Source organism: Geotrypetes seraphini, chromosome 2, assembly GCF_902459505.1.
Source record: "Geotrypetes seraphini chromosome 2, aGeoSer1.1, whole genome shotgun sequence".
Classification (NCBI taxonomy): domain Eukaryota; kingdom Metazoa; phylum Chordata; class Amphibia; order Gymnophiona; family Dermophiidae; genus Geotrypetes; species Geotrypetes seraphini.
Window position 1 is genome coordinate 40,259,073 of NC_047085.1, and position 18,843 is coordinate 40,277,915.

At 40.0% G+C, this 18,843-nt stretch overlaps 1 protein-coding gene across 9 annotated transcripts in view; it reads left to right on the forward strand.

Annotated features, from left to right (window-relative positions):
- Positions 1-18,843, forward strand: part of WASHC5 (WASH complex subunit 5) — a 169,393-nt gene that overhangs the window by 90,055 nt on the left and 60,495 nt on the right. For 8 of the 9 annotated variants that reach the window (XM_033932989.1, XM_033932997.1, XM_033932996.1 and 5 more), the window contains 4 exons: positions 6,187-6,267; positions 12,619-12,720; positions 13,908-14,087; positions 18,034-18,158. In XM_033932989.1, coding sequence (XP_033788880.1) covers positions 6,187-6,267; positions 12,619-12,720; positions 13,908-14,087; positions 18,034-18,158 — 488 coding nt within the window. The remainder of the gene's footprint in view (positions 1-6,186; positions 6,268-12,618; positions 12,721-13,907; positions 14,088-18,033; positions 18,159-18,843) is intronic. The other variant, XM_033932998.1, reaches the window with a different exon arrangement.

The following is an 18,843-nucleotide window of genomic DNA, read 5'->3' on the forward strand; positions in this document are numbered from 1 at the left end:
CATAGAGCTTTTTGGACCCCTGTTCGTTTACAAAAATTAGATAGCTCTAAGTCGAATAGATGTTGGCACTGTCATCTTGAGGCTGGAACTTTAGATCATCTTTTATTCTATTGTCCATTTATATTGACATTTTGGAAATCAATATTGGGCTAAATAAATAGGTTAGAAAATCCGGTGGCCTTGACATATGATACTATTTTATTTGTCATGTCAATGAGAGCGAAAAGTCAAATTTCTTCAAAAAACAGTAAGCTTTTATTGTTTATAATTTTTATTCATTTTACAACTTACATCAAGTGTATCAAGAAATAACATTTGAATTGAAAAACATCACTTGTATTGCTATTATTACCATCAACTGACATTCATGAAAGTTAACCTCCCCTCCCATCCCTATCACATCAAAAATATTCATTTATATTATATTATACAATATACATTCTATTAATATATCAAAAAATCATCCCTCGCACCCGTCCCTATCCCCTCATTTCAATTATCTTATGAAGGGAAAATGTTTCTACTTATTACAAAAGTAACATAGTAGATGACGGCAAATAAAGACCCGAATGGTCCATCCAGTCTGCCCAACCTGATTCAATTTAAATTTTTTAATTTTTTCTTCTTAGCTATTTCTGGGCAAGAATCCAAAGCTTTACCCGGTGCTATGCTTGGGTTCCAACTGCCGAAATCTCTGTTAAGACTTACTCCAGCCCATCTACACCCTCCCAGCCATTGAAGCCCTCCCCAGCCTATCCTCCACCAAACGGCCATATACAGACACAGACCGTGCAAGTCTGCCCAGTAACTAGCCTAGTTCAATATTTAATATTATTTTCTGATTCTAAATCTTCTGTGTTCATCCCACGCTTCTTTGAACTCAGTCACAGTTTTACTCTCCACCACCTCTCTCGGGAGCGCATTCCAGGCATCCACTACCCTCTTCGTAAAGTAGAATTTCTTAACATTGCCCCTGAATCTACCACCCCTCAACCTCAAATTATGTCCTCTGGTTTTACCATTTTCCTTTCTCTGGAAAAGATTTTGTTCTACGTTAATACCCTTCAAGTATTTGAACGTCTGAATCATATCTCCCCTGTCTCTCCTTTCCTCTAGGGTATACATATTCAGGGCTTCCAGTCTCTCCTCATACGTCTTCTGGCGCAAGCCTCCTATCATTTTCGTCGCCCTCCTCTGGACCGCCTCAAGTCTACTTACGTCCTTCGCCAGATACGGTCTCCAAAACTGAACACAATACTCCAAGTGGGGCCTTACCAATGACCTGTACAGGGGCATCAACACCTTCTTCCTTCTACTGACTACGCCTCTCTTTATACAGCCCAGCATCCTTCTGGCAGCAGCCACTGTCTTGTCACACTGTTTTTTCACCTTTAGATCTTTGGACACTATCATCCCAAGGTCCCTCTCCCCGTCCGTGCATATCAGCTTCTCTCCTCCCAGCATATATGGTTCCTTCCTATTTTAATCCCCAAATGCATTACTCTGCATTTCTTTGCATTGAATTTTAGTTGCCAGGCATTAGACCATTCCTCTAACTTTTGCAGATCCTTTTTCATATTTTCCACTCCCTCTTCGGTGTCTACTCTGTTACAAATCTTGGTATCATCTGCAAAAAGGCACACTTTTCCTTCTAACCCTTCAGCAGTGTCACTCACAAACATATTGAACAGGATTGGCCCCAGCACCGAACCCTGAGGGACTCCACTACTCACCTTTCCTTCCTTCGAGCGACTTCCATTAACCACCACCCTCTGGCGTCTGTCCGACAGCCAGTTTCTGACCCAGTTCACCACTTTGGGTCTTAACTTCAGCCCTTCAAGTTTGTTCAACAGCCTCCTATGAGGAACTGTATCAAAGGCTTTGCTGAAATCCAAGTAAATTAGATCTATCATATGTCCTCGATCCAGCTCTCTGGTCACCCAATCAAAAAATTCAATCAGGTTCGTTTGGCACGATTTACCTTTTGTAAAGCCATGTTGCCTCGGATCCTGTAACCCGTTAGATTCAAGGAAGTACACTATCCTTTCTTTCAGCAACACTTCCATTATTTTTCCAACAACTGAAGTGAGGTTCACCGGCCTGTAGTTTCCTGCTTCATCCCTGTGACCACTTTTATGAATAGGGACCACATCCCCTCTCCTCCAATCCCCAGGAATCACTCCCGTCTCCAGAGATTTGTTGAACAAGTCTTTAATAGGACTCGCCAGAACCTTTCTGAGCTCCCTTAGTATCCTGGGATGGATCCCGTCTGGTCCCATCGCTTTGTCCACCTTCAGTTTTTCAAGTTGCTCATAAACACCCTCCTCCGTGAACGGCGCAGAATCTACTCCATTTTCTCGTGTAACTTTGCTAGACAATCTCGGTCCTTCTCCAGGATTTTCTTTTGTGAACACAGAACAGAAGTATTTGTTTAGCACATTTGCTTTCTCCTCATCACTCTCCACATATTGGTTCCCAGCATCTTTTAGCCTAGCAATTTCATTTTTCATCTTCCTCCTTTCACTAATATATCTGAAAAAATTTTTGTCTCCCTTTTTTACATTTTTAGCCATTTGTTCTTCCGCCTGTGCTTTCGCCAAACGTATCTCTCTCTTGGCTTCTTTCAGTTTCACCCTGTAGTCCTTTCTGCTCTCCTCTTCTTGGGTTTTTTATATTTCACGAACGCCAACTCTTTCGCCTTTATTTTCTCAGCCACTAGGTTGGAGAACCATATCGGCTTTCTTTTTCTTTTGTTTTTATTGATTTTCTTCACATAAGTCCGTAGCCATTATTATCGCTCCTTTCAGCTTCTCTTATGTCCTCCCATCCTAACAGCTCTTTCTTCAGGTACTCTCCCATTGCATTAAAGTCCGTACGTTTGAAATCTAGGACTTTAAGTATCGTGCGGCCGCTCTCCACTTTAGCCGTTATATCAAACCAAACTGTTTGATGATCGCTGCTTCCCAGGTGAGCACCCACTCGAACATTAGATATACTCTCTCCATTTGTGAGGACCAGATCCAATATCGCTTTTTCCCTTGTGGGTTCCGTCACCATTTGTCTGAGCAGAGCCTCTTGAAAGGCATCCACAATCTCCCTACTTCTTTCCGATTCCGCAGACGGAACATTCCAGTTCGCATCCGGCAGGTTGAAATCTCCCAACAGCAGAATCTCCTCTTTCCTTCCAAACTTTTGGATATCCACAATCAGATCCTTATCAATTTGTTGCGATTGAGCCTGTTAATGGTCCCCCAAACATCTTGAAATTTACCAAAATATCCTCTCTGTGTGGCTAACGTTCTTTCCATTTTATAAATATGACATACAGAACTCCACCAAAAACTGTAATTTAATCTACTCTGATTTTTCCAATTGAATGAATATATAAAATGTAATTGTAACCTCTCTCTCTTCAGAGATTTCAAATATTATTTATATTTCTGAGACTCCAGAAAATGTTCTGCAAACTTTCTGTAAAATCTCCAGTATAATCCTGAAAGCTCATGACAATTGTTTTGTTCCCCTCTTTTAAAGTTGCCAGACCTTCAGTTACTATCCAAGGGTTTGCAGTGCTGGGTCCCTGACTAAAGGGCCCAGAGAAGTTTTAATCCATCTGTGTGTAGCTTCTTTAACTGATCAACAGGTGTCTCTTCAGAGCAATATCTGACTGCTCATTTTACACGCAGGTGTGAGAGTTGTGGAACTAGATAACCACCGAGGCCAGCTCAGGGCAGTGCACTGCACCACACTGGTATATGGAATGGATTTCCAGAGCAGGGTCTATGGAAGCTGCTTTGGAAGCAGTACTCTCAGCCTGTGTAGTCCCAGCCATCCCACAAAAGTAGCACCTAAAGATGAGATTCAAAGATAATATAATACAGTGTCTTACATACCGCAATTCTCTATGAGGAATCTATGCGATATACAATAAGAGTTCAAGTTACATTTTTAAGCCTGATCTTATGGTTGTTAGAGGGAAGAGGTGAAAGATAGGAGGTTGGCTATAAGAGAATACAAACTGATGTTGGTGAAATGAAGGGTTATGAAATCTCCCCAACCCTATTCATAAAGGACAGTGGTGCTGGGACACATCCCAGGTAGGGTGGAAATTCTGATGGATGAAGGAAAAGGGAGGCTTGGAAATTAAACTTTAAAACAAACGGGGGGAAAATTGGACTAGCTGTTGGAAATGGATTTTTTAAATGTTGTTATTGCGTTCTTTTTAAAATACATTTGGCCATTTACTATCCTTTTGGTCTGGCAGTTTTCTGCTTCTCTGTTTTGAACTTCCAATTCAAACAGAACTGGTTTCTGCTGAGCTCTAACACTATGAACCTTCAGTCAGAACTGATTAGAGATATTTTCTCATTTTTATAACCCATCTCCCTCTAGCGTAACTATGGCAATGATATTATTTGGTTGGAAGCCACGGAAGCCCTGAGCTGGGCAACTAGGTGTCACTGTTGTGCAGTGGTTGGAACTCTTTATCACCTGTCAGTTCAGGAAGCAGAAGTAGAATTCAGAAATCAAATGCAGCTTTCCCATAGGGCCAACACCATCCATACAATTTTTTGGATTAAGTACAGTATGATTACTTTATGCTCCTCTCATAGCGGGGGTGGAGAAGGGCTCAATCTCATGTAAAATTGCTGTTCATGCTTTATAAAACATTGAAAGACACGGCTATCAGGCAGAACCAGTCTATGGGTTCTGAGAGTGATAACTGCAAGTAGAGTACACCTGTGCAAAGTTAACACACTTTCAAAAACAAAGTGAACAAAGCTCATAGTCTGGAATTCTTATGCTTTCAGATGGATTCTATGGTTCATAGGGCCGCACAGTGGTATAAATTAATATCTGGATTTGTAAATAAAAAACCCAAAAATGGTCTCAGAGACATTTGGAGCATTGAGATTAAGCATCAAATTAATGCATCTCAATGGCCATGACTTTGGTCTTGGAGGTTAAGATGTACAGTGTCAGCATCTATGAGACAAACATGGTTATTTCTTTTTGCATAGGACCCCTGTTCATTTACAAAAAATAGATAGCTCTAAGTCTAATAGATGTTGGCATTGTCATCTTGAAGCTGGGACATTAGATCATCTTTTATTCTATTGTCCATTTATTTTATTATTTTGGAAATCAATTTGGCCTCAAATAGGATGTTGGAAAATCCGGTAGCCATAACATATGATACTATCTTATTTGGAACAACAATGAGAGCAAGGAGTCAAATCTCATCAAATAATAACAAACTGAGTAGCAATACAGCAAATAACATACAATTGGAAAAAGTATGACAGGTTAAATTATAACTTTTGGTGGAATTCTGTATGCCATATATACAAAATGGAACGTACAATAGCAACACAAAAAGGATATTTTGGTAAATTTCAGAAGATATGGGGATCATTAACAGATTTTTGTAATGAATGATAAACTTTTCCCAAGATAAGATATTTGATTAGAGGGGAAATATGGGGGAGGTTTATTTTTATTATTTCATAATATATGATTATATCAATAGTTTCATTGTAATGGTACTTGTATGTAATATTGTGATGGGAGGGGAGGATTTTTATTTAATAAGAATAATTTAAATATTAGGTTTATTACATAATATTCAAAATATTATAAAATATTAATTTGTAATGAAATGTTATACTTAAAGTGTCATATGAGAGTTAATCAAGTGTGTATTTATAAGTTCATATGAGTTTATCTGCTACACTTGTTGTAATATGCAAAAATGAATAAAGAATTTAAAGCAAAAACAAAGTGAACAATGCATATATTAAATATTGATGATGTGGGTAATCTCAGTGTGGAGGGTCAGCGAAGGGAGAATTTCTCCAGCGCTTCACACAACAAGGCAAAGGCAAACATACCCCCGCCTGCATACCATCATCGGGTACCTCACATGTGCTTAAATCAAAATATGTGATAAACCACAGTGAAATAACTAATAGCACACCGATGTAAATCAGTCATAGAGATCACTCTGAGAAACCCCCCTCCCAGCCAACTCCCCAGAAAATTAAATACAGCAGTAGATATAGATGAATTGCTGGCCAGAAATGCTGAGTAAGCACAGTACTTAGTTAGCAATATTACTGGGAAAAAGTACGCTGGTTTGGGTTAAATTACATGTGTGTTTATTTGTCTTCCCTCTCGCTGAGAAAGATAGCTAGGCTTACCCATGCTATTTCCGTTTTCACCGAGGGCATCCTGATGATGAAAACAACGCTGGTCGGGATCATCAAGGTAAGCGTTCCATATACAAAAGCACTTTGCGTTGCAGGCTTATTTGCCCGAGGTGGTGAAAGGCAGATGGGAGGGTGGTGTGCTGCGCTAGGTTCCTCCAGTGTTACTGTGAAGCATCCGGAAAGATGGCAGAGCCCAAAGGGAAGCATGGCAGAAGATGGTTTTCTGTACAATAGTTCGCAGTGTATGAGTACTTAAATAATTACAGGCAGGTAGCGATTTGCTAATAATGAGTCTTTTGTGTGCTGTGTAAGCGCTTGGATGGGAATGGCTTCTTTCCTATTGGCTACTGGAGCTCCTTTTGATTTTCTTACGTTTATTTGTTTTTAACTGTAAACTGCTTAGATCCTTTGATACAGGTGGTATAACAAATAAATGATAAAATCTACCAGCTACTTGACTAATTTCTTTAGTCATCTTCTTTAGATAGTAACATAAGAGTATAAATTTGGGTATGTTAAGTGATACCAAAATCTATTTACCCCAGCATCCCATCTCTGACAGTGACCAGTCTGGATCAAAGGCACCCAGCAGAGTATGATAAGCTTGTTATGCAGAATTATTGTAAGCTATGATATATTGGGAGGGTAATGTTATACCTGTAGCATTCAGTATGTTTTGTAAAACTGACCACTTTTGGCTTCTATGTGCCTAGGTATGCTGTTAGACCCATACCCAGTTTCTAGTGCTGAATATCAGGATATTCAGCAGCCACTAGACATTCTCTGGGTACCACTGATATCTGGATGGCCGCCAGCAATTTAGGATGGCTATTTCTCTGACCTAACTTTCCAGATAACTTCTAGCTCTGCACCCAGACTGCCCGAATATTACCCAGATCTTGCCAAGGCGGTTATGATATTCAATGGCATAACCTGTCTAATGTGGCTGTCATTGCCTGGGCCAGTGATCGCTACCTATCTGGGAAGTAAATGCTGCTTTCCAGATAACCAGCTTTTAATATTGACTCTTGTTATTAATAATCTCACTTTAAAAGCAATTAAGACATTTTTGAGAAATTTTTCTCTTCCATCTGTTATTTTTATTTGCATAGGTAGCTTTTTTCATATATTGGCTTTTCTGTTTGTCGGAAATATAAGATTCTTAATAGGTAAAGATAAGTTTAAAAATGTCCTCATTGATATTTTTACTTCTGCTCTCTGCCCTCTCTTCTCTCCCCCTTCCACCCATGTGCAAAAGCAAACGGAAGGGCTGATAAAAACCTAATTTATTCTGTGCTACTCTATTCTTTTCTCACCCCCTTTCCCACTACTTTTACTTTCTCCCCTCTTTCCCTTTCCTTTCATTCTCCATCATTCTCAGTCCTCTCTTCTTATGTACCTTATGAACATGTTCAGTTTTTAATTGTGTTACATTCCTTTCTGTTTTTACATGGTCTCCTAGACTTTTGATAAAGGCACAGACGCCGAATCACTGCCAGTGTCAAGTCTATGAGCTTTTGTGGCACTTATCCCTTGACATCTCATCCTCATGACTCCATTGTTGTGTATTTTTCTCTCATCATTGAAGCCTGTCCTTGGCTTCCGATACAGTGCCTCTATATTATATTGAACATGGAAAGGAGACTAAACAAACTTCTTTAGCACTCTCCAGACCAGTATAGGTTAATCTTACAAGCGGGTATATATCTCATCATGACCAGCAGGTGGAGACTTGTCCTATACTGGACCTATACCGGTCTGGAGAAGCTAAAAGAAAGTAAATTAGCAGGTAAGAATCTAATTTCTCCTTAGATGGGCCTTTACATCTTTGTTTGCTATCCTATTGTATATAAAACAAGAAAACAGGAGTGCAGCCTTTTACAGAACCACAAAATAAACCAAAACCAGCAAAGGTGGTCCAAGGAAGAAGGAACAACCAATGATATTTTGCAATATTTTATTGAAAAAGGAACCAAACTGGCCAAGTTGGGTCCTTCAATAAAATATTGCATGAGTATCGTCGGTTGTTCCTCCTTGCTTAGAGGTCCCGTATTTATGGAGAAGTAAGGGTAAAGTTAGGGGTCAGTTGTGGTGTGTGGTAGAAAGGGAAAATGGGAACCCCAGAGGTGTCTTGAAGTCTACGTCCTTTGTCATATTGTATGCTCCTATACTGAATTAGAAAGAATATTAAGAGAACAATGACCAGGTTCATAAATTATCTGAATTTATATTCCACATAAGGGGTCTCTCGTTTCCTGAAGGGTTTGATTTTGAAAATTCATCTATTCCCAATATTAAGCTTTTTCTCAGGGGCAGATTTCCTAGAAGGCAGACTAAACAACTGCTTACAGACAGCTACCCAAGTTGGAAATCACTGGTATCAGTGTTCTGAACAGCCTTGGCCTTTATTTTAACCATTACAACATCAAGAAGAGAGATCTCTGTGGGCCTTTTGCAAATCAAGATTTTTAGAAAGGGCCCCTCCCCTTAACTGGGCGGGGTGGGGTGGGGGGCAACCAACTGTCTATGGCCTGGATGCATTAAAGATAATCACTAATACTGACTGGATCACTGTTGGCTGATTCTCTGGCCGATTGTGGACGAGCGATTTATGCACTATTGAGTTAACATGCAAAGCCTCGCCCTAATTTCATCCGATTGATCGCTGCAAGAGCGATTTAAATGCATGCACAGAATATTCCTGTTGGTTCATGCTGCATTGTATGCATGCGCCTGTTGTACGCCAGTCATAGATATGATTTATTTGCGCACATCATCGGTACACGTTGAAGGTGTTGGCCGCAAAGCATTGTTGTCGTAAAATTCAATATAAGGATTGCCAGCAATATAAGGAATGCCAGTAGAGATTTCCCTTCTTTTGGAAGCTGTTGGAAGTAGCTGTTTGAAGCTGTTGGACAGAGCTGTTCTAAGGAGCTGTTGAAAGGAGTTCGAAGGTGGTGTTGGAAGGAGCTATTGAAAACTGTTGGATGGCACTGTTGTAAAAGCAAGAAGTGAGGCGGCATTTATACTTTTCTGTCCTGTTTTCTGTTTACCGCTTTTTTCCACTGCATATCTAAATTTGTTTTTATAGTATAACTTGGATACAGATTCTATTACTTTCAGGGCTGAAGAGTTAGCAAGGATCGTGAGCTCTTTTTTGGATTGGTAGACCTGGTGTCAGGTCAAAAGCGCGCCGGGACAAAGGCGCGAGCAGACAATTGAGCGCAGCGTGGAGGCGCGCGCCGAAGAAAATTACTGTTTTTAGGGCTCCGACAGGGGGGAACCCCCCCCACACTTTACTTAATACAGATCGCGCCGCGTTGTGGGGGGTTTGGGGGGTTGTAACCCCCCACATTTTACTGAAAACTTCACTTTTTCCCTGTTTTTAGGGAAAAAGTTAAGTTTACAGCAAAATGTGGGGGGTTACAACCCCCCACAACGCTGGCGTGATTTGTATTAAGTAAACTGGGGGTGCTCCCCAACACAACCCCCCGTCAGAACCCCTAAAAACAGTAATTTTCTTCGGCACACACCTCTGTCTTGCGCTCAGTTGTCGGCACGCGCCTTTGTCTTCCGCGTTGTTGTCTATGAACTGGTAGACCTGATCGCTATTTCTTCTGCTGGCAGAAGCCATTTTGTGCATTGATCGCTCGCCTAGTTTGCATGGCATTTCAATACTAATCCCCTCATTTACATGCTCGGATTGGAGAATGAATGATCACTCAGAGAAACACATTTAGCAGTTTTTTTTGCATCGGGTCAGGAAATCCAATCAATCGCAAAACCGGTCAAACTGGTTTAGCGATGCTCGGTAGATGATCTGTAAGTTTTTAGTGCGTCCCCTAGTATAGGGGTAGGCAATTCTGGTCCTCGAGAGCCACAGGCAGGTCAGGTTTTCAGGATATCCAAAATGAATATTTATGAGATGGATTTGCATGCTCTGCCTCCTTGAGATGGAAATCTATCTCATGCATAGTTATTGTGGATAGCCCGAAAACCTGACCTGTCTGTGGCCCTCGAGGACCGGAATTGCCTACCCCTGCCCTAGTATATGCCTAGGAAGAGCAAGAGGGTTAAATCCACCACTGTTTGTCTCTGTGTTGTAGATACCTCTGGATTAATATCATCTGAAGCAGATCTTTTTGTAGGGATGTTTTGCTTTAGGTTCTTTTAGGTATCTGTTTGTTAGTTAATACAACACACAACATAATGCAAAGAACAAACTTTTATTCCCTGTACATATATATGTGCATGAGCAGTTTGTTAGACTAAAGTTAAACATAAATTAAATATACATCAATGTTGAAGTTGTACACATCTTCTATGTCAGTGACTGGAGAGATCCAAGTTGCAGCCAAACACAGAGAACTTCTACGGGCCAAACACCCTTGGATGTCCACATAGAAAAGATCTCTATGTTTGAATGCTGTCTGCTCCCTTTTATACATTATCCAAGCCGGATAATTAATAAGGCTGGTATTTTGTAAACAGAACATCTACCATCTCTGGACTCACTAAGGAACTGGCCAAATTCCAGAGTGAACCAAAGACAGTGTCATTCCTGTCCCCAGGTCCTTAACCTATCAAGTAATTAATAATAATAATAATAACTTTATTCTTCTATACCGCCACAATCTTGCGACTTCTAGGCGGTTTACAATCAAGAGTGCTGGACATTCAGTGAAATACAATAAGTAGATATTCAGAGGAAATACAGAGATCAGAGAACTTAGGAGGCAATAGTATAGAAATACAATTTGCTGAGCGAAAATGTAATATGTACATTTTAGTAGGTAATGTCCGACAGGACCTGTTGGGGATAAATAGCAACGTAAAGTTACGATAAGATGAAGATAACAGATTATATTTATAACAGTGCTGTAAGTTCAGGTGGAATAGGGAGGGGGGAGGGAGAGGGAGAGCGGGTCAATTGTTTAGGTATTTCTGGAACAGGTATGTTTTAATTAAGTTAATTGCACATATGGAATAGATATAACTTATCAAGTATACAGTGTTATTCCTGTCCTCAGGTCCTACTGTCAAATAATAAAGTAAGTTAATTGCACACAAGGAAAAAATATTGTATGTGTGTTTTCTTTTTTTTTTTATAAATCTTTATTCATTTTCAAATCTTACATCAAGTGTACAATAATCAATCAGAAAATTTTTAACAAATCACTTGACAATCTTATTTATAATCCTTAAAATATATAAAAGAATCCCTTCCTTCCCACCTACCCATTTATTAATAATAAAACAATTAGCAATTATTATCTTTCCCAACCCCACCCTCCCTATATCTTATCTAATACCAAGGTGTTTAAGATGTCTGATCATTAGAATAAGTAATCAATGGCCCCAAAATCTTTTTAAACTTATGATAATTTCCTTGTTGCATGGCCAGCACCCTCTCCTCTGTATGTGTGTTTTCAATTATGCTTAAAACTTTGCTTTTCAGAATAGCTTGAAATCAAGTTGTATGACTCATAATCAGTATTTTAAATCACTAAACTGGGGGGGGCACCGGCCTGCACAAAAAAATGCTGTTGCGGTTTTGTAAAAGGGGGGGGGCCTTTTAGCTCAGGCCGGCGCACAGAATGATCTACACTGCTCCTTACACTCGGAGAGTTCTTAAGAGCATCGGGAGCAACGCAGAGCATTCAGCGCACCGGCCTGCGCTAAAAATCGTTATCGCAGTTTTGTAAAAGAAAGGGGAGGAGTTAAAACAGCATTGAACAGGCTTCTACTCAAAACTTTGCTTTTAGTCGGCTTATATAGCTCAAAATCAGAACTTTTAATCGCTAAACATTATTGAACAGACTCTGTTCAAAACTTTGTTTTTAGCCACTAAAACTGAACCTGTCACTGACCACCTGGCTAATTGTAATTGTATTTCCTATTGTCATTTTATGATTCTGCCATATGATATCAGGCTCTTACTGTTTTTTTATGGCCCTTTAATTGCTCTAAATTGTCCATTTAGCTGACAAGATTAAAAACGCTGTATTTGAGCATAAAACTCCATACTATTTATTTATTTAAGCATTTATATACCACTTATAGTCTAAGTGGTTTACATTCAGGTACTCAAGCATTTTTCCCTGCCTGTCTTGGTGGACTCGCACTCTATCTAATGTACCTGGGGCAATGAGGGATTAAGTGACTTGCCCAGGGTCACAAGAAGCAGCATGGGATTTGAACCCACAACCTCAGGGTGCTGAAGCTGTAGCTCTAACCACTGTGCTACACACTCCCACCACACAAAAATGGTTCCTTGCCTTTTGCAATACAAATGAGAAGTGGGGAGGAGAAGAGTTAGAAAACGTTCTGCATTTTAGAGCAGTGTCATGTTGCTGGAAAACATGAAAGTGAATCATTTGCTTCTATCACTTTTTTTTTTTTATTCCAGGTAGACCCAAAGCAGCTGTTGGAGGATGGGATAAGGAAAGAGCTGGTTAGAAGAGTTGCCCTGGCACTTCACAAGGGGCTTATCTTTAACCCTAGAGCCAAGGTATGAGGAAATTTGTTCATCCATTACAGCGTACTAGCATTATTTATAAAATGCTTTTATGGAAATCATGTAGAGTTTAAGACCTCTAGATAAACCAATAGAAGAAAACATTACTCCCACTAAGAGTATACAACTGTGGGAGTGTTATAATTCCAGAGTTACTGATCCATCGCACCTTTAGTATGTGCAGTGATAGATCCTCCTCCACTGCTATCCCACTATCAGTCAGAGTTCCACAAGGCTCTGTTATGGGACCTCATCTTTTCTCCATCCATACCCATTCCCTTGGTGCTCTGATCTCCCATGATTTTCAGTATCGCCTCTTTGCCGACGACTCCCAAATCTACCTCTTTACACCAGAAATCTTTCCAGGAATCCAAGCCCGGATCTCAGCCTGCTTATCTGACATTGCTTCCTGGATGTCCAGCTGCCACTTAAAACTGAACATGGCCAAGACTAAGCTACTTATCCTTCCACAAAACCTACCTCTCCTCTCCACATGCTTTTTTTCTCAGTGGATAACACTATCATCCTCCCTGTGTCGTCAGGTCGCAAACTTGGGGTTATCTTTGACTCCTCTTTCTCCTTCACCTCGCAGATCCATCAGACTGCCAAAACCTGCCGCTTCTTTCTCCATAATATCGGCGAAATCTAATCCTTCCTCTGAGCACACCACCAAAACGCTTATCCACCTCTCAAGTAGACTTGCTTCTCACTGGTGTCCCATTAAACCACCTCTCTCCCCTTCAATCAGTTCAAAATCCTGCTGCATGGCTTATATTCTGTCAGAGTCACTGTGCTCAAGTCGCTCATTGGCTCCCTATCCATCTCTGCATACAGTTCAAACTCTTCTTATTGATCTCCAAACTTCCGCCCTATGCCCAGAATTGACCGTTTTTGCTTGCAAGAAGAAAAACAATTACCCACACCCTCAGGACACACTCTCTACCTTGAGAATGCCCAAAAAAGATCTTACTCGCACCACTTATCGCACCTCTGGAACAAACTACCTACCCATGTAAGATCATTATATGTCTGCTGAACTTCAGGAAGTCAATAAAAACTTACCTCTTCCCCTGAACTATATAATTTTTTGCTTAATAATCTTTCCTCTTTCTTCCGATCAGTGATTGGTATGACAGCATTCTGGTAACAATAAAAGTGATGGGGGTTTTTTCAACTTGCAGCCAAGTGAACTGATGCCAAAGCTGAAAGATATGGCAGCCACTATGGATGGGTTCCACCGCTCCTTTGAGTACATCCAAGATTATGTCAGCATCTATGGGTTAAAGATTTGGCAAGAAGAAGTGTCTCGCATTATCAACTACAACGTGGAACAGGAGTGCAATAACTTTCTAAGGACAAAGGTTTGATTAAAGAATACAGCCCCATAGGATTTTCTGTGTCATTTTCTATACAAATGTGTTTCAAAATGCTTTTCAATACAGTAAACCTGTTTGCAAGGGGGAGGCTTGGGGGTATATTCTAGGATGAGCTTCAGTTAGCAAAAGAGAAGAGAGATGGCAAAAGAGAAGAGAGATGATGATTCAGAGCAATCATTTAGTACAGTGGTCTCAAACCTGCGACCCGGGGGCCACATGCAGCCCGCCAGGTACTATTTTGAGGCCCTCGGTATGTTTATCATAATCACAAAAGTAAAATAAAAGTTTCTTGATCATATGTCTCTTTAGCTAAAAATTACAATATTATTATTAAGACTTAGCCAAAAGGAAAGATTTATAAACTATAAAGAGTTTTACCTCATGAAAAATTGTCATTTCTTTAATAAGACATTAACTATTTTTTCTGAGGCCCTCCAAGTACCTACAAATCCAAAATGTGGCCCTTCAAAGGATTTGAGTTTGAGACCACTGCCTTAGTAGGACATTTGGGCAAAGGGTCCACTAATAGGGAATTGGAAGCAAGGTTGTAGAGGTAAGCAGGAGTGAGTCATAGCAGGATAGGGTTAACTTGGGCTATTCTAGGAGAGCTAGGCTTCCCTGAAAACAAGGTTTTGGTCAGATCATGGGATCTGATGAGGGCAATGAAGGTGAGGAGCAGAATTAGCCTGGACATAATGAGGTATGGAATTTAAAACTTGGGGAAGCCATTGAAAGAGAACTCCAATAATTAAAAACCTACCTCTCTTCCTACTTTGAATTTTATAATCCTAACAAGAATGCACAAAGATTATGCTGGTTTTCATTTTCTTCAGCAAAAGCATGCTGTAATAAGAGATTTGGGGGGAAAACTCTGGCATTTCAGGCTAGTACAATGAATTCTTCATGCTCTTATCCCTCAAACTCTATCCTATTACTTATTTCAAAAACTTTCTAAAACTTGAAAAATTTTTGACTTAATTGTATTTTTTATCTTTTATGATATATTTGAGCATGATTTTTATTTATTATATTTTTACTTCTAATTATTTGGAACTGACTTTGAAACTAATTCATTAATTTTGATTCTGATTTTGAATTAATTGTAATTTGTATTTTTTCTGGGAAACTATTTGACGAATATTGTAATTTGCTTTATGTCCACCTTGAACTGAAGGTTTGGTGGTATATAAATTATTATTATTAACCAAACTAAGAAAACACTGTAACAATTTTTTTTTTTGTTTTGTTCTTGGGTAATGAGTGTTAATTGTATATGCCACAGAAGTATAGAAAATGGTTATCATTCCTTTTGCTTTTATGACCAGGACATTGTTATTTTGAAATTTACCTTTTTGTGTTAATTTTGGCCATAGGTCTTGATAAAATGGCCTCTTAGAGTACCTTCAAATACTTTCTAGACCTTTCCATCAAAATAAGTAGTAGTACAGTATAACTATACAATTCTTAAGCCCACAAGCTCAGTTCAGTTCCAGCTGCCTAAGTGGTAACATATCTGCATTGTTTTAGATGGCATCCAGAGGTTGCAAACATCTGACAGATGTATTTTGTTATGTATGTGGCCAATTTATCAAGACAAGAAGGAAAAAGTACTCCATAGAAGTATCTGCTAAGATGTGTGATGCCTACATGGCATATTTCAGCATGCTTGTTGGGGAACAAGATAAACCTTGGGCACCTCACTTTACATGCATTCACTGCCAAGAAACTCTGGAAGGTAAGACAATTTTGTTTCTCACTGGGATGGTGGAATTTTCTGCTATAAAATTTCTTAGAATGTTTAATTTTAAAAAATATTTAAATTTAGAAATTTTCAGTGTTATTTTTACAAACAACAAAGATTACAGATCATTATGTGAAAACAGTTAATTCACAGTGCTCCATAATATATTAATCAGAAAACTGGAATAAACCAGAATCATCATTCATTGGAATACTTCTACAAAAAGTGTAGTCTTGAGCATTTACTTAAACTTCTGTTGTAAGAATCTCATATATATTAGTCATATGTGAAATAAATTTATTATTTTCATTACCACAATTTCATTTTGTTCTTCCACAGGATGGTACAGAGGAGAAAAGAGAGCCATGAAGTTTGCTATCCCAAGAATTTGGCAGGAACCCACTGACCACTAACACAACTGCTGCTTTTGCATGGTGGACCCTTTCAAATGTTGAACTGGCAAGCATGCATCTGCAATCACATATTTGGGTGACATCATCCTTCACCCTGGTGCCACATTGCCCTGAGCTCCCCATACCCACTCCCCCCAGAGAGAGAGAGAGAGAGAGAGAAAGCATCTGTCTTCAGAAGAGAAAGTCAGAAAGTCAGCAAGTCAAACAGTACGAGAGACATTGTAGATCCAGTTTATAATTTCAGTGGTGCAGCTGATGAGAACTCGTACTAGCCAAACAAAAAAGATCTCAATGACTTGATCCAAGTCCAATGCCGATCTTTTGACATCTAGGCTCAAGGAGTGGAACTTTTTGGATGAAAGTGTGCATGTCACAGAAAAACAAGCTCTTTTCAACCTTCTTCACCCATCAAGAAAGGTTCTGCTTCTGCCACAATGTGACTAGTCTGTTTTGAGACAATTGGAATAGCCTGGAACCCGAAGTAGCATCTCTTCATTGACATTTCATCCAGAAGCATCAAAGCCATGCTACTCCATAACGGGAACAAGTACCCTTCTCTTTTACTGACTCACTAAGTGCACCTGAAAGAGGATTATAACAGCATCAAAACCTTACTAGGCTCCTTGATGAGTAAGGCTGGGAGGTCATCGGAGACTTCAAAATGATGGCATTCTTAATTGATCTCCAAGGTGGTTTTACCAAGTTTCCCTGTTATCTCTGCCTTTGGGACAGCAGAGACACAAAGGTGCACTACCAAAAGTGGAACTGACCACAGTGGACTGGGTTCTCTGTGGGGAGAAATCACATCAAATAGGAATCACTGGTGGACCCCCCAGAAGGTGCTGATGCCACCATTGCGCATCAAATTGGGCCTAATGAAACAGTTTGTCAGAGCTCTAGATAAGGAGTCAGCAGCCTTCAAGTATCTTCAAGACATCTTCCCTAATCTGTCTGAGGGAAAGACAGCTGGCATCTTCATCGGACCACAGATAAAGAAGATCCTGGAGCGCAAGGAATTTCCCAAGAAGCTAACTAAGAAGGAGAAAGCAGTTTGGAACAGCTTGGTTTCTGGGTAATCACAAGGCCAAAACCTATGTGGAGTTGGTTGAAAATCTGATGAAGAATTACAGAAAATGGGCTGTAGGATGTCTATCAAAGTTCACGTCCTTGATTCTCATCTTGAGACATTCAAGGAGAACATGGGAGTATACTCAGAGGAGCAAGGTGAGCAGTTCCACTAAGATAGACTGGACTTTGAACACTGCTATCAAGGACAATATAATGATCATAATGGAAGAATACATCTGGGGGTTGATTCATGAAAGTGATTTAAAATATGTTGTAATCGCAAATCTCAAAAAACTACTCACTTCTAAATCGTATAACATCAATATAAATGCATGTTAATTGTTGCTTTTTATGACTTTATAAGAATGAAAATTCAGCATTTTAATGTTTAACTATGTAAATTGCAAAATTTGACTATCCTGGTCACAAAAGCAAAGTTCTTTTTGGAAAAACTGACATTTTATTTACTTTTTAGGCATGAACAATTAGGAAATTACACTTACTGTCCAGGAACAAAAATCGTGTTACATATTGAAATCAGTGGATCAGGGCTATGGTGCCATTTATTAATGTGATATCAAGGTCTGCTGTGCTGTATACTGTTGGGCAAAATTAACAAATAATTCCAACAGAGATTTGGAAGGGTGTGGATATTGACTTTTGAGTTTGGTTGTTTAACATGAACTTTCTTCTTTTGCTTATTTACCAGGTCCAGGATTGGCAAAGTATGTATCAATCCACCCATATTCCTATACCCAGATATCCCCCTGTGGATGAATCTGTCACATTTATTGGTCGACTCTGCAGAGAAATCCTGAGAATTACTGATCCAAAGTAAGTTTACTGGGGGGGGAATTCTGCAAAATGCAGAATTTGCACAGGCTTCTGTGTAGTGTGCTGTTACGGGCACAGATTACCGTTGTTTCCTGCACCCTCCCTCCTTGTTGCAATTAAGGAGACAGTACAGAGCCATACATTGAGCTGCTTCTTAGAGAATGACATGGGGACAAATTTTTTCCTGTCCCGTCGCAGCAAGTTCTTTACCTGTCCCTGCCCCATTCCTACAAGCTCCATCCTCATCTGTACAAGCCTCAAACACATTAAAATCATAAGTGTTCAAGGCTTGTATGGTTAAGGAAGAGCTTACAGGAATTGGACAGGGAAAATGATAAAAACTCATGGAGACGGGATGGGGAAATTGAGTCCCTGTGTGGACTGGGACAAATTTGTCCCTGTGTCATTCTCTACTGTTTTTGTCTTCTCTGCAGCCAAAGAAATAGTCAGGCCCAGGATGGCAGGGGAGATTCTTGGAGAGAAGGAGAGCCAGAAGGCCTTGAGCATGCGCAGATGCTCAAGGCCCAGTCCGGGAAGAGGCAGGATCTTTGGGCACTAGCACCGGCACCTCCTGTGGGTTGAAGCTGCATGCCGGTGCCAGATTGGGGATAAGCCTTCAGTTTGGGTGGGCGGGGGATGCTGGATCGCACCGGGGGGGGGGGGGGCGATGCCGGTTCACAGGGGG